General features: G+C 31.3%; 1 protein-coding gene across 1 annotated transcript; it reads left to right on the top strand.

Annotated features, from left to right (window-relative positions):
* The first annotated feature begins 3,025 nt into the window (after nucleotides 1-3,025).
* LOC145064897 (kinesin-like protein KIN-7D, mitochondrial) lies at nucleotides 3,026-10,491 on the top strand. The gene is made up of 25 exons (XM_079012260.1): nucleotides 3,026-3,775; nucleotides 3,897-3,994; nucleotides 4,112-4,201; nucleotides 4,322-4,374; nucleotides 4,452-4,517; nucleotides 4,800-4,853; nucleotides 4,992-5,051; nucleotides 5,191-5,269; nucleotides 5,364-5,431; nucleotides 5,515-5,571; nucleotides 5,659-5,763; nucleotides 5,849-5,953; nucleotides 6,060-6,167; nucleotides 6,254-6,385; nucleotides 6,457-6,624; nucleotides 6,719-6,877; nucleotides 6,976-7,113; nucleotides 7,200-7,319; nucleotides 7,410-7,460; nucleotides 8,115-8,162; nucleotides 8,289-8,435; nucleotides 8,824-9,537; nucleotides 9,752-9,884; nucleotides 9,980-10,108; nucleotides 10,201-10,491. Exons 1-24 carry the CDS (start codon nucleotides 3,420-3,422, stop codon nucleotides 10,063-10,065), a joined length of 3,195 nt encoding a protein of 1,064 aa, XP_078868386.1. The 5' UTR covers nucleotides 3,026-3,419; the 3' UTR covers nucleotides 10,066-10,108; nucleotides 10,201-10,491.
* The last annotated feature ends 6,587 nt before the right edge of the window (nucleotides 10,492-17,078 follow it).

The following is a 17,078-nucleotide window of genomic DNA, read 5'->3' as shown; positions in this document are numbered from 1 at the left end:
CCATCTAAATTGAGTGGGTTTTATTTGATCCGGTAAATAAACATTCAAATGCAGGTGTTTTTGTTACTCTTGTTTTAGAAAATAAAACATATATACTTTTATAGGTAATACAAACATTTATTTAGTGTCACCTATTTGTAGATGATAAAAATGTAGTTAGATTGATATCTATTCTTACAAGGACATATTTTTTTTGAAAATTGTTATACTAATATAAATTCAAATGAATTTTTATACTTTTCTTTTTGAGTTGAACAAATATTAAATGGTATTAAAAAGAATCATTTTCATGTCACATGTGTATCTCAAAAAGGGAAAACTTTGCTTGCTTTATTTGGAAATATTGCGCATAAATATCGTTCATCATGGAGTATGGATCATTGCCAGGTTTTAATAGAAAAAAAGAAGCCAGTGATATTTTTATAATTTATATAATGTATTTTGAAAATATTATTAATTTGTCTAGTATTCAAATTAAATCACTTCAAAATTAATTCGAGATTTTATCGTTGTAATGTTTTTAAAGAAAATTAAACTAGATATAATATTATGGTCTTATAAACATAAAATTTTACAAAATATTTATCCTCTTAACCAAATATGGTTGTTATTTTAAAAAATATATAAAATGACTACCATAAGTTGAACCGGTAATATAAAGTCATGTTAGTGGTTACATGCAATCCATCAGAAGGAAAAAAAACAAAAAGAAGATAAACGATGAACAGTCGAAGTTAGATGACAAACTTGCTCTTACAAACATAATATGGAAACATGACATAATATATATATATATATATATATATATATATATATATATATATATATATATATATATATTGAAACCATGAATTTTAATATATTTTTTATAATTTTTCTATAAACATATTATCTAATAAATAATTGTATTAATTAAGACTCTCACATATTATATATAGCTGACATGTTAGGTTGTTGATAAATAGTTAAAATTTGAATTTGGTTGGTTGGATGCTAGAATTTTTTTTGTTATGTTTGACAAATAACTAAAAAGTTAGTTTTAAGCTAATAAACTAGCTAATAAAAATAACGTTTGTTAAAACCAACTATATATTTAAAATGATACAAATATGATTATAAAAGATTTAATTTTTATAATTAATATTAATATATTTGGAACTTGTTAAAATGATATTATGATGAACTTTTAAAAAAAAAGATCTTACTTAACCTTATGTGTGGGCCCACATTGATCTATACATTACATATATGTTCTAATATTGAAAGTTTATTTATCAATATCATGTAAAAAGTAAATTTATAGTTTATAAAATACAACAACTTAAAAAATATCGAAAAAAAGCCACATGTATCATTTGTTAGTTGATAAACACAATCCAAATTATCCTCATGGGAAACTTCCATTTTTTTGAAACATAAAATTTGTTAATGGTGGTAAGAAAATAATATAGTGGTGGTGAAGTCAGTAAGCAAATCTTTACACTTTTATTTATAACAACTTTCAGTTTTGATTAATCTTTCAAATGACTTTAAATAGATGAATATGACAGGTAGCTTTGGACTGATGATGATAAAATTGATTTCTCTGTTAAGTTTCTTCGTGATTTGATGAATAATGGCTCCAATGTGGATAGCCCGAGGACCTTCGAATGGGTGAAATGGGTGCCTTTAAAGATGTTAAATCAACTGCTTTGTTTGACGTATATTTACGAACAAAATCTCCACCTCCATGAATTTGGTCTAGCATGGGATACATGTTTCCTCTACTATCTGTCGTTTCTGTCAAGGTTTGGAAGATTGCACAAACCATATTTTCTTCTCCTGTTCCTCTTTTGCCAATATTTTATGGAGTTGGTTGATCAATTGGTCTTCCTGCCTTTAGGGGCAACCTTCTTCTTGTGAAGAGCTGTTATATTTAATTAAGACAAATGTCGGAAGTAAGAGGATGCAAAAGTTACGGTTGTCGTTAGTTTACACAACTCTTTGAATGATTTGGAAGGCGCACAATGCTATTATATTAAAAAATGAGAGTCAGACGACTATACTAACTTCTGATGATATCAATGTCAATACTTTTAATTGGATTAAATGCAGATCTAAATATTACTTTATTAAACGAGCTATTTGGTGCTCATCCCCTGTCCTAAACTGCTTCATGTAATTTTGCTCAAGCTTTTTGCTTGAGTTGGTTCCTGTTTCTAATCTCCCTATACTAATAAAAGATTAGTTCTTTTGCCATGTGTCACCATATTAAACCTCTTAATTAATGTGTTGCCACTTGTCAATCTATTAGTTCTCCATTTTAAATTTATTAAACCTCCTCATTAATGCGATGCTATTTGTCAATGTATTTATTCTTTATTTTAAATTTTATATTATTGTTTTCATTAATTCACAAATAAAAATATCAAATATATATTAAAAGTTAATTTTACATATTTATTTGAATCAACGATTACAATTTGACATAACTAATAAAAATATATCTTAACTTATTAATTTATTTAAAATAACTAATTAATAATTTTGAGTTTTTACTATCAAAGTTTAATTAATTTTATAACCGTGGTTCCCACGAGTTATAAACTAGTATACAATAAATGTTAAATAAATGATGTTGCTAATAAGACACCCCATTGACCACTTTTTAAAAAGTCAACCAATAATTAACTGTTTATAATCAACTTTTCCGAAAAACAATACAATTTCAACCAATAAAAATACTAAAAAAGTTAATTAGGGTTTCCATATTGTAATGGGGTGTCTTTTTATCCAACCCTGAATAAATATTAAATATTATGCGAAGCAAATCAACAGACAAATTACGTTAAAAACAATGTATGAAATTAATTATCCAAAATAAATGCTAACAACTAATCTAGGAACCTATATATGACCTAAATCAGTAAAAAAAAATAATTTATTGTGATTAAAATAATAATAAAATAATAAAATTCCTCACTATCTGGCATAGTTTGCCTAGATTTTTATATAGATTTAATTTACTCAAATTTGAAAATAACAATAAAAAAAAGAAAAAGAAATCCTTCCATCGTTCTCCTCCCCACCTCTCTCTATTCATTTTAGGGATCTCTTGCTCTCTCCTCACTCTCTGCAACTCTCTTCTTTGTCTTAACGAAGAAGATATACTCACTATCTCTCACGCACACGCACACACTTTCTCTCTCTATACGTATAGATACTCACATTGTTACTTTCTCTCTCTAGAACACCTTCTCTCTCACTCACACAGCATAAAAATATTGGAACAATGTCATTCACTTTACTAACTAATCACCATGTGAGGTTCTGACAACTCTATCTCTCTCTCTCTCTAGCTCTCTCTTTCATATACTTGTATCTCACTTGATATTTGGCGGATTCCAATTGGTTCTTTAATTTGAGAGCTGGATCGGTAAATGGCAACTTCTTCATCAAGAGGAAGAAGCAGTTCACCTTTCCACCACCGGAAGCCATCAAGTCCTTTTTCTTCATCTTCATCAACGTCTTCTTTTAATAAGCAGCTCATTCCTCGCTCCTGCTCCTCTTCCGCAACTACGTCGCTCTACGGGGCTTCTGGTAACGGTTACGGTTCCAGATCCATTACTCCTGGTGTGGCTAGGTCGGATTCGATGTATTCCAAAGGAGGTTACGGAGGCCGGTCACCGGTCGGTTTTCCGTCTGCTGATGAGCTTATTGGAGAGCCGGTTGATAGTATGCCGAGATCGGGAGGAGGTGATAGCATTTCTGTAACGATTCGGTTTCGGCCATTGAGGTAATTTGATTTATTGATGGATCTAAAATTGAATTTAGATCTATACCTAATCTCGATTTTAGGTGAGTTAGGGTTTTGAGAAAACGTCGGTGACGTAATATCTAATTTGTTGATATTGTAGTGAACGAGAGTATCAGAGAGGAGACGAGATTTCTTGGTACGCTGACGGAGATAAGCTTGTTCGAAACGAGTACAATCCAGTGACCTCCTATGCATTTGGTACGCAATATTGCTTTCTCCATTAATCAAGGAAACAGAAGAGAATGTATGATGATGAAAACTGAATATTGGAATCCGTATTTGATACTGTTGATTATGTTTATGATGACATGACAGATAGAGTTTTTGGACCCTCTGCTGTCACTCAGGAAGTGTATGAAGTAGCTGCTCGACCTGTTGTGAAGAATGCTATGGAAGGAGTAAACGGTGCGTTAGAAGTAGATCAAATTAACTAATTCAATTGCATTCATTCCTTTGTTATTTCTGATTCATGTGGGATTGGATGAAACACTAATTGTCTGAGCTAATGTAAGACTGCTAATGCAGGCACTGTCTTTGCTTATGGTGTTACAAGTAGTGGGAAGACACATACAATGCATGTAAGAGAAATTGCTACTCCTGTCTCCTGTGATATTATCAGTTTCAAGGGATATTTCTGATTCAATGATCTTTGCAGGGTGATCACCATTCTCCTGGAATAATACCACTGGCTATAAAGGATGTTTTCAGCATTATTCAGGATGTAAGTGTTTCTCAACACCATATTAATAAGATTTGAAGCGCATTGCAACTACATACACCCATGTAACATCCCTTTGGTTCATGATTGTGATGCAAGTCATGTAACAATTATTCTTGCCTGTGAGTCTGTCCTTTCAGTGTCATTTTGTGTATGTGTTTATACGTGTGTATGGGAGTATGTGTACGTGTATTTGATATATGTACAGAGTTGTGCCACACTTGGTTTATTATTGACATTTCAGGAGCACATATGAGTAATAAACTCTCTATATTCACATTGCAGACTCCAGGAAGGGAGTTCTTGTTGCGTGTATCATATCTTGAGATCTACAATGAGGTTAGTAACACATTTAGATGACCACTTGCAAATTAATCAAGAAGCAAAATTCACTTCATTATGCACTTCTCACAGCCAGTATCATGTCACTACTGAAGCTTACCTATATTATCTTGTTATCCTATACTATTTTGCCAGGTCATCAATGATTTGCTCGATCCAACTGGACAAAATCTGCGTGTTCGAGAAGATGCACAGGTTCCTACAGTAAACTATATACAATTTAGTTCTAAAAGTTGATTTTTTTAATCTTTTTTCCATCTTGGTCCCTAAATATAGCTTTAGATATAAATATATGTGTGTGTATTCTTAATCATACTACTTATTTCCTTAATAGGGTACATACGTTGAGGGTATAAAGGAAGAGGTTGTTTTATCCCCTGGGCATGCCCTTTCTTTTATTGCTGCTGGTGAAGGTACTGTTGAAATTTGAATCTTACCATGTGCCAAATAATATATTTGTGTATTAATTGTAATCTTTTATTGACTAACTTTCTTTATATTATACAGAACATCGCCATGTTGGTTCTAATAATTTTAATCTGCTTAGTAGCCGTAGTCACACAATATTTACTCTGGTATGTATTAATATCTAGCCTACTAGTCTATTGATAACCACTTTTTACAAATTTATCTTTGAAACATGTATTTGAATTTACAGATGATTGAAAGCAGTGCCCATGGTGATGAGTATGATGGAGTAATATTTTCTCAACTTGTATGTACCCTTGATCTTTACTATCCTTTACATAATTTTATTACTGTTGTATCATCTATTCATGTTGTTTTCTCTAATCTGTTCTAGAATCTAATTGATCTTGCGGGATCAGAAAGCTCAAAAACTGAAACAACTGGATTGAGGAGAAAGGAAGGATCTTACATAAACAAAAGTCTTCTAACCCTTGGAACTGTAAGTATTTTTATTTATGCTTCTGTAGTTGACCAATTTATTTATTTCATTTTGTTTGGGAAATTTATTTCAACTGGATTTGCAGGTAATTGGGAAGCTTAGTGAGGGGAAGGCTTCTCATGTTCCATATAGAGATTCCAAGCTTACTCGCCTACTACAGTCCTCATTGAGTGGCCATGGACATGTTTCAGTAAGTATAAACTATAAATAAATCATAATTAGTAACAAACATTTAATTAAATATATGCATTACACCTGATAAATCACTTTATTTATTTATTTTTAAATCTTACCAGCTTATCTGCACCATAACTCCAGCTTCTAGTAACATGGAGGAGACACACAATACATTAAAATTTGCAAGCAGGGCAAAGCGTGTTGAAATCTATGCTTCTCGGAACAAGGTCTGCTATGAAATAAATTAACGTCTGATATCTCTTTCAGAAAATTAAAAAAGAAAAGAAAATAATAACACAGTTTAATTTTCCAGATTATTGATGAGAAGTCTTTGATTAAGAAGTACCAAAGAGAAATATCAGTTCTGAAACAAGAGCTTGATCAGTTAAGACGTGGGATGCTTGTAGGTGTTAATCCTGAAGAGATAATGACCTTAAAACAAAAGGTATTGTTTTATTTATGGTTTGGGTTTATTAAAAAAATAAACAGATTTATTGATTTATATATGTTTAATAGTTAGAAGAAGGACAAGTAAAGATGCAGTCACGCTTGGAGGAAGAGGAAGAAGCTAAAGCAGCTTTAATGAGTAGAATTCAAAGGCTCACGAAACTAATACTTGTTTCTTCAAAAAACACAATTCCCGGGTTAACTCATCAAAGGAGTTTCTCTGCCAATGAGGAGGATGTAAGTTACATGACTTTTTCATTTTCACTATTTTATATATCTATAGAACTCGAGATTAATGGTTCTTTTTTGTTTATAAATAAATATGTTTCAGAATAACTCTCTGCTATTGCAAAGTGATAATCTGAATGATACTCCATCAGAAATGTCTCATGAACTCAAACACAGAAGAAATTCCAGTAACTTATCAGCTGCAGGTAGCACTATCACTGAGTCAACTCAAGTGGGTGACCTTGCTGGTGGTGGGAAACTGGTAACAATATGTTTTAAGATTATCAATTTATGTGTAAAATGTCTGTGTCTAAACTCTAAAGAGGTTAATATTGATTTTAATATTTTGTTTATTTATAGGGTGTAATCTCGATAGATCAAATGGATCTTTTAGTGGAGCAAGTTAAAATGCTTGCTGGAGAGATAGCATTCAGTTCAAGTACAATGAAACGTTTAGTGGAGCAGTCTGCAAATGATCCCGAAAGCTCAAAAACTCAAGTACTCCCTCGTTTCACAAATTATGAAAATAAATTGTTTTGAAATTTTGCCATATGATTTGAGGATAAGTATTTATATTTCTACAGATAGAAAATTTGGAACGTGAAATTGAAGAAAAGAGAAGGCAAATGAGGGTCTTGGAGAAACAGATTATTGAAAGTAACGAAGCTTCAATTTCTAATACATCATTGGCTGATATGCAGCAGGTAGTCTCACTTTTCAGTTTTATTAAAAGCTTGTAATTTTATGTATTCATCTGCAACTTACAAACATTTCTTTCTGTGTGCTGTTTTTAGACAATGATGAGATTGATGACTCAATGTGATGAAAAGGGTTTTGAGTTAGAGGTACATATGCTTTTTAATTTTTCCTTTTTACACCATTTTACTCCAATCCAACACCATTTGTTGCACCAAAATGGTGTAAAGGAATAACATAACACCAAATTTGGTGTTATACTACTCCTTTGTACAATTTGGTCCTTCAAGTTGTAGTTTATACATTTTTAGTTAGTTTAAGTTTTATAGTTATATTTCAAATCTAATATTTGTTACTTGAATTATTATGTTATATATTAAATTATATTTTAACTAATCATATGTATTAAATATAATCTTTATGTTTCAAATTTATACATGCAATTTTTTCCATTTAACAAAACGTTTGTTTCAATATAATAATAATTAATTCAATTTTATTATATACGAATAATTTATTTGGTGAATATAATAGTTTAATAATGTAATTTATAAAGTAATTGTAACAACAAATATGTAAGAATAATTTGTCAAAAGCGAATATGCATAAAGAGTATATTTAAAAATCTATATACGTTAGAAAAAAGGAATATAATTGGATTATTCTTTTTTGTGTAAAAAATGGAGATGAATCACTATTTGCACCAAATATTACATCATTTTTGTGCAGAAAAGGTCTTATATTATTTTAATTAATTTCATTACAATAATACACACATGATTTTTGTTTCTCTATATCCACAGATAAAGTCAGCAGACAATCGCATCCTCCAGGAACAATTGCAGACCAAGGTATATATCGAGATTTCATTTGTTACAACAAAACATTTGTCTTAAAATATCATCCTCTTGTACTCTTTATTTCAATTATACATTCATGTTAAAATATATTCTTTTGTACTCTTTGTTTTGTTACAGTGTATAGAAAATAAAGAACTGCAAGAGAGAATCACACTGCTCGAACAACAACTGGCTGCAGCCAATAGTGAGAAATCCCAGTCATCATATGGACAGAATGTACCCGAAGAATACATCAACGAGTTAAGAAAGAAAATTCAGATGCAGGTAATTTCAGGTTCTAATTCCAAGTTAGAAGGAATAATAAGTTTTAGTAAATTACATTTTGGTCTTTGACTATATTTGAGTTTTGCAATTGTGTTCCAGATAAGTTTTCTCTTTTGCAGTTTTGGTCATTATTTGAGGTTCTTCCAAAGTAAAATGACTACTTTTGGTCCCTGAGTATAGCTGGTTTTTGCAATTTTGGTCTAAAATATATTCATGTTTGTAATTATGCAGTTTTGGTCCCAAATCATAGTCATTTTACTTGTAACAGGGAACAAAAAATGCTGCAAAAACCTCAAATAAGGACCCAAGTTGAAAAATCAGTTTTACTCGGGGACTAAAATTGTAATTTACTCATAATAGTTTTTATTGTTTTGCATACTTTGAACAGGAGGTAAAGAACGAGAAACTAAAACTGGAGCACGTTCATATACTAGAAGAAAACAGTGGATTATCAGTACAAAACCAAAAGCTATCAGAAGAGGCATCTTACGCAAAAGAACTAGCATCTGCTGCAGCTGTTGAACTAAAAAATCTAGCTGGCGAAGTCACCAAACTATCGCTACAAAATGCAAAACTTGAAAAAGAATTAGTCACAGCTCGTAGTAATAACCGAAAATATAACAATGACACCACCACAAAACCCGGTCGAAACGGAAACGGAAACGGAAACGGACGGTCGTTATCTGGTTCTGGTCGGGTCAATGACTTTGACCTTGACCCAGAAGATCTGAGAAGGGAACTAAATGTAAGGAAACAAAGGGAAGCGAGCCTTGAAGCTGCTTTGGCTGAAAAGGAGATTATAGAAGATGAATATAGGAAAAAAGTTGAGGAGTTGAAGAAGAAAGAAGGGGCGTTGGAGAATGATCTGGCGAATATGTGGGTTCTTGTTGCTCAGTTGAAACGAGAAGTAGGAGTAGGAGGAGGAGGACAAGTTGTTACTGATGCTAATGTTAATAGTGAGAGAAACGAAAATGTGAATGAAGTAAGAATGGAAAATGGTGATTTCAATAATCAGGTTCTAAAGGAAAGGCAAGTTTTGGATGTTGTTCAACAAGTTGTGCATGATGTGCCAAAGGAAGAGCCCCTTGTTGCTCGTTTGAAGGTATTATTATTCTAAAACCATCCAAAATGGTTAAACACATTTTTACTTTTCGGGTGACCTTCATTAATCAAGTAATAAGATATTTACTAAATTCAAAATTTCATATTATACCTTCAAAATATTAAAAAAAAAAGCAAATAAATTTGATGTAAAAATTGAGTAGTTTTGGTACTGGGTTGGAGATTGTGTAATAATATAATGAATGTGGGATCAGGCTCGAATGCAAGAGATGAAGGAGAAAGAGCTAAATTACAATAATGGAAATGGTGATGCGAATTCTCATGTATGTAAAGTATGTTTCGAATCACCAACTACAACTATGCTTCTTCCTTGCCGCCATTTTAGCTGTAAGCTCAATTGCTTTTCATCCAACATTACCTTACCTACCCTCTCATCTATAAAGTTAAATCTAATCTTTTTGTATATATTTTTGTTTTTGCAGTGTGTAAATCTTGTTCAGTTGCGTGTTCCGAGTGTCCAATTTGCCGTGCCAAGATTGCTGATAGAATTTTTGCTTTCACATCTTGATATTTGCATTTTACCCCCTCCCCTCCCCTCCCCTCCCTCCAAGGTATTATTGATATAATACCAAAACCAACCCTTGCTTTCTGTTTCTGATGCTGATATCATTTGTCTAATATTTATATGGTTTCTTTTAAGCAGATTTGTGAGATAATATTCACCTCAACCTCACCTGCTGCCTGGTTATATTTTGTGTTGCTTAGTGGGTGTCATTCTTTAATTGGTCAAGCTGTATGTAAACTACTACTACTACTACTAGTGTTGAAAAAGGTATACTACTACTACTCTATTCTCTTTTCCAAATGGATTGTAAAATTAGAATATCTTCTTAAATAGAAACTAACGGAGGTCACACCTTTGACCTTTTGTCATATACTATAATACATTGGTAACCCACATTAGTTGGTTGTACTGCCAGTTTCTTTTTTCCCACCCTTCCCCTCCACAATTATTACTCTAGCTTTTACAGTTTTATTTTTATTTTTTAGCTTCTCTTTTTGGTTTGGTTTGTGTAGTAGGTTGTAGAGGAATGTTTGTTTCATATAAATGTACTTTGTTATATAGTCTGTATTTTTTATGCAAAAGTAAAAATGCATCATGTTTATTCATTTTCTAGCTTTTATGCTAATTCAATTCTTTGATTATTCATTTACTAATCTTGTTCTTCTTAGAATAAATGCAACCTTGATATCTTATGACTACGGCAAATAAACTAGTTTGAACATCGAACTGAACTCCACCATTCGTTTTTCTTAAATTACTTACAAATATACAAATATGATTATCTAAGAATCAATCTGTGAAATGTTCATGATTCATTTGACTTAACTGGTGCATGCATGGGCATCCAACTCTATACCTAGAAGATAGAAATTTAATTTAATTTATCTATCTGTCCATTCTTGAGAAACACCTAATAATCCATATTATTGGCTGTTGACAAGATCTAAAAGAGTTCAATACCAATCCAATGCATGGGTCTAAGCCCTAAGGTCATATATATGTCAAGGAAATATAAAATTTCATTCACGTCTTTTCACTTTTGTAACTACGTTTTACATTGATGCCATTGCGTATATCTTCTGAAAAGGATCATGCTACACCTACAATAGACTTCACATGATTGAGAAGAGGTAGAAATGGAAAAGACGGATAATTAAATTGAGCTAAAATAAGCTGTTGATTCTTTTGGTAGTGGAGGGTAAATTAGGAATTTTGTCTTTCGTTTCTGTTAGTACATCATCCTCTAAGTGGGCGGAGAAATAAGGTAAAAAGTGCAGACATCTTTTATGGATGTGGAAACCATTTTGGAGAGAAGTACTCTTGAAATTCTAGTAAGCATTAGGGTTACTTTTGTTTATCCACGTATTTTGAGTGTTTTGAATCAATAGAAAGAAACTTTTTTTTATCATCCGTTCTTGCGTTAAATTCCTTTTGTTAAGTCGGTTCACAAAAATTGGTATCAAATTCAAAGTATCCGAGTATGGTTCGTGGAAATCTCAGCCAAAGAGTACAAAATCTAGAAGAAGGTTTAGACTATCTCCTAACTATCTTTATTTTTCTCCTATAAAATGGAAAAAAAAATGAGGTAAATAGTATTTTATTTGAAATAGTTTTTATCCTAAAAAATATATTTCTTATATATTCCATTCTTCTAATTTATATAGATTGTCAAAAACATCCCTTCTATTAATTTGGTTTTAACAAATATATAATCTATATTTTTTTTACATCACAATAATATTAAATGAACAACAATATATTTATAATACACTTATAAATAAATATGTTATCGTGTTTCATGATTTTAATACATATTTAATTTTTTATATGAATATGAAGTAATACTCTTCATTTCTCCAAATATGGAGTAAAAAATGGGATAGGGTTCGAGAAGAATAGGAGAAAATTAAGATAAAAATGACATTTAGGGGTAGGTTGGAAATACCTTAGAAAATGGTTGGAACGCAATCATAGTACTATCAGAGTCTCATAAAGACAACAATTCTGATAAACGACAAATCAAGAGAGATGTATCGTTTCACTATTGCTGAGGAAATTTGCCAAATCAACGACATACAACCTCCGTCCTTAATACCACCACTTTTGGATTTTGAAGCAAAGAATGGACGAAATATACACTCAATTTCAAACCAAGAAGAATCGTATTGGAATTGTTGGAAGCTGATGACGTCTTCTTAGGTCGTAACGCTAACGGAGTACAAATCAACCCCTTCGATACAATAGCTTCATTAGATGACGTACTGGAAGTAGTATTCTTAGGTCGTAATATTGGGCTTAAAAAAGAGATTTGGGCTGAGATTGGAGTGTCGTGATCAAGTAAATTGATTCAAATGATAGACTTGGACTCAAAGATAAAGGCTGAAAGTAAGCCCACATGTTATAATATCAACACACTTTCTTCTCCTAAAATAAAAACATATATGAAACTAGTGAAAATGGAAAATGACAACCTTGAAGAAGTCCACCGCAACATCAACGGGCATTGCCCAAGAACTCAATCAGAAGATGCCGAAAAATTTGATGCTTGTGTTGGTTTCCTTAATCAAGAAGTTTATGCCAATGCTCCTAAAAGCATTGATTCAGATTTGGTAGTAATTGTAGATATAATGAATACAATAAAGCATAAGATAATTGTTTACATTATCCGGTAAAGACGGTGTAGGCAAGAGCACAATCTTAGCTCAACTCTCTATATCACTAGCAGTTGTGGATCATCAAGTAGGTCTACTCGGCATTAATAATTGTGCCCATGCATCCCAAAATGTTGGATTTAAAGGACTAGGAGATTCACCAAAGCCATCTAAGTTGGTCCATAGTTTATGTCGATTCAATACGAGTCTTGTCAAAAGGATTCATGTTGTCTGATTCCGACAGCGTTGTTATATGGAGATGCCTTCACAAGAGCATCATCAAACAATTCCTCAAAAACGTCTACCAGAGCGAATTTGAGGAAAAAAATGTATTTTATTTTGTAAGAATATGCATAAGTTTATTAATGTGTATACATCTATTATTTTGTAAAATATGTATGAATCTCTATTTAAGTCTAGATGTCGATGAACATATAAGTCAATTACGTCAAACCACAACCAACAACTTCAACCGCCTTCGGTTCCATTTTCTCTCAGATCTTTGTGAAACACAACTGTCACCACTAACCTTCGACGACTTTCCAGATCTGGATCTAAATCGCCGGAATATCTGATCTAGAGAAAAACCAGCGAAAACGATGACCGCACGTTAGATCCACAAGCTTCAGCGAGTGACGGTGATCCACCACAACCGTCTCCATCTAGATTTTCTTCGTCTTCCGTCCACCTTAGATCTGGATCTAAATCGCCGAAATATCTCAGATCTAGAGAGAAACCGACGAAAATGACCATTACATGTCGAAATATCTCAGATTTGAAACCCTAGAGCCACTACAACCATTAATCACCGTTGCCACTATCGTTCGACGCACTAGAGGCCAATTTTACGAGCATCAACGACATGTGAAGTCAGATTTGCAACCTCTGACGACTTTCCTTGGCTCTTCATGCTTAGATTTGGTTAGATCTAAGTGATTCCGTTGGTTTTCCCTTGCGAGATCGACAAGCTTCATTTGTTTTTTGTTCCAAATTTGGCTGATATCATAGGTACACTCATTTTATTACTTTGTTTACTTTTGTTAATCATCGTTTTTTTTGCTCTTAAGTTGTGAGTCCATATTTGTTTTATTATTTGTTATAATATTTGAATCAAATTGTTATTCACAGTTTATGTTTTATGGTTGTTATGTTGTGAATTGAATTTAAAAAGTGTATTATTATGTTAGTGTTTTATCAAATAATATGACTTTAGTTTTTTTTAAGATGTGAAGGAAAAAAGTGTCTTTTTATTTTGTAAGAATATGCATAAGTTTATTAATGTGTATACGTCTATTATTTTGTAAAATATGTATGAATCTCTATTTAAGTCTAGATGTCGATGAACATATAAGTCAATTACGTCAAACCACAACCAACAACTTCAACCGCCTTCGGTTCCATTTTCTCTCAGATCTTTGTGAAACACAACCGTCACCACTAACCTTCGACGACTTTCCAGATCTGGATCTAAATCGCCGGAATATCTGATCTAGAGAAAAACCAGCGAAAACGATGACCACACGTTAGATCCACAAGCTTCAGCGAGCGACGGTGATCCACCACAACCGTCTCCATCTAGATTTTCTTCGTCTTTCGTCCACCTTAGATCTGGATCTAAATCGCCGAAATATCTCAGATCTAGAGAGAGACCGACGAAAATGACCATTACATGTCGGAATATCTCAGATTTGAAACCCTAGAGCCACTACAACCATGAATCATCGTTGCCACTATCGTTCGACGCACTAGAGGCCGATTTTACGAGCGTCGGCGACTTGTGAAGTCAGATTTGCAACCTCTGACGACTTTCCCTGGCTCTTCATGCTTAGATTTGGTTAGATCTAAGTGATTCCGTTGGTTTTTCCCTTGTGAGATCGACAAGCTTCATTTGTTTTTGTTCCAGATTTGGCTGATATCATAGGTACACTCATTTTATTACTTTGTTTACTTTTGTTAATCATCGTTTTTTTTTTGCTCTTAAGTTGTGAGTCCATATTTGTTTTATTATTTGTTATAATATTTGAATCAAATTATTATTCACAGTTTATGTTTTATGGTTGTTATGTTGTGAATTGAATTTAAAAAGTGTATTATTATGTTAGTGTTTTATCAAATAATATGGATTTAGTTTTTTTTAAGATGTGAATTTAATGTATTAATCTCTCATTTTTGTTTATTTTTGTTAACCTTAGATTTAACTGCTGTTAAGTTGTGAATCTAAGCTTGTTTGCTTATTTATTGTAATATTTGTATAAAATTGTTATTCAAAGTTTATGTTTTATAGTTGTTAATTTGTTATGTTGTGGATTGAATTTAAAATGTATATTATTATGTTAGTGTTTTCTTAAATAATGTAGTTTAGGTTCTTTAAGTTGGGAGTTGTGATGTTTAATGTTTTAGATATTGTTTAGTTATTTTAATGTTAGTTTTAACTGTAAATGAGTGAATTAATATGTTTTTAAACTGTGAATACTATGAATGAGAGTCCTAAACTGTTTTATTAAACTATGAATTTGTGTGGTGCATACAAGATGTTTGAAGAAATGCTTCAACAAAACTAAGTATGTTTTAAAGCTGTAAATAGTAAATACTATGAAGAAGAGTCCTAAACTGATTTAATAAACTGTGAATTAAAGTTTTGAAATGTAAGTTTAGAATATTGCCATGAATGTATAATTTTTATGTATTAAACTTTGAATTTATGATATTAAGCTGTGAATTTTGTGTATTAAACTACTAACGGATTATATTAAGTTGTGATATGATTGCATAAATCTGTAAATTAATTGTATTAATATGTGAATTGACTGTATTAAACTGTGCATTGACTTTATTAAGCTATGAATTTATTAAGAATTTTTTGCTTCTGAAATATAAGATGAAAGTAGCATTATACACATATTTGATTTTATAATTTTGAATAAAATATGTAAAGATTAAACTGTGAATATTATATAAATAAACTTTGAAAAAAACATTAGCCTATAGATATCAAGATATAAATGTAAGTTTGAAGTTTATAATATAGCTATGAATGTATAATTTTTGCTTCTTCGGTTTTGGTAATTACCATAACTTCTTCATTTGGATTTTGTTTTCTATGATATTCGTTGTAAAGCTTGTCACAAGATCTACAATTTCTCTTCAGTCTTCACTGATCCTTGGCTAAATATATTTTAATTTTGAATTATTAAGTCGAGAACATATGTCCATACCCATTTATGCCACTTTTAAGCCTTAACCATGCTATTTTCTATAACCAGTAACTGTTTCATCTTCAGTCCATTTATCTTGAATCTTTTCCATATATCTTCATTGTCATGTTCGGCTACAATTTTCTTGTATATAGTTACATTTGGACACTCAATATTGAGTTAAAAAGCTGCAAAGATGTTTCTTGAAAATATGTAAATTCCCATATGCTTTGCATAATTTTTTTTCTCTAAATTTACAAAGTCATAACTTGGTCATTCTTGTATGGAATTACTTGATTATTTTTTACATTGTTTAACACGTTATGTCCTCTTTTCAACATGTATTCATTGCACTAAGTTACCATATAAACTCAACTTAACTTACAATAGAACCATAAAAACTGAAATTATATTGTTAACAAAAATGATCAAAATACCATTTTACTGAATTTATAATTTTGTGGTCATTCCTTTCTTCTTTATAACTTTAAAAACATCTAAATTTCTAGGATGTTTCTTTAACGAACACATAAATGTTAATTAAATTTGAATTTGCTTTAATTAACATTGATTTTTAAATAAAAGATACAAATCCAATTAGATGTCTATTCTTAATCATAATAAAAGGTACGAAATTTGTATGTATATCAATATGAAAGAAAGAGGAAAAGAGAGATGGAAGAGGTATTTTTGTACAAACATTTTTCTGTGATATTTCAATGATGCACCTCCCAATCTTAGTCTTATGGGAATGGAAGGGTTGATGAAATCCTATGAATTTGGTAAAATACCGGAATTTGAAATCCCGCCATTAACTTTTACAATACAATTGTTTTTAATGAATCTTAAATTCAAATCTATAAGAATCCATCCAAATCCTTTAAACCAAACACTTTGACGAAGTAATTCGTATACAACAATGTTTTTCTATACACAATAATTTATGTTTCATAGAGTTGTATAATACAACATTTCAACACACAATTTGTTATATGGAAAAAATCCTATGTATATTGAGTAGTGGTTTAAATATCCAAATATTTATATTATTAATATCATAAAGTTTTAGATACAAATTAAATAGAATAATAACGTAACCGCGAGATTTCTCTTCATCGATGTACCTTTGGTCCTTTGTTTACTTTAGCGTTTCGTTTTATAATTTGCTATG

The sequence above is a fragment of the Lactuca serriola genome, chromosome 7 (assembly GCF_051521515.1).
Source record: "Lactuca serriola cultivar US96UC23 chromosome 7, Lser_US96UC23_V15, whole genome shotgun sequence".
Lineage (NCBI taxonomy): Eukaryota > Viridiplantae > Streptophyta > Magnoliopsida > Asterales > Asteraceae > Lactuca > Lactuca serriola.
This window is presented reverse-complemented; position numbering and strand designations above follow the sequence as displayed.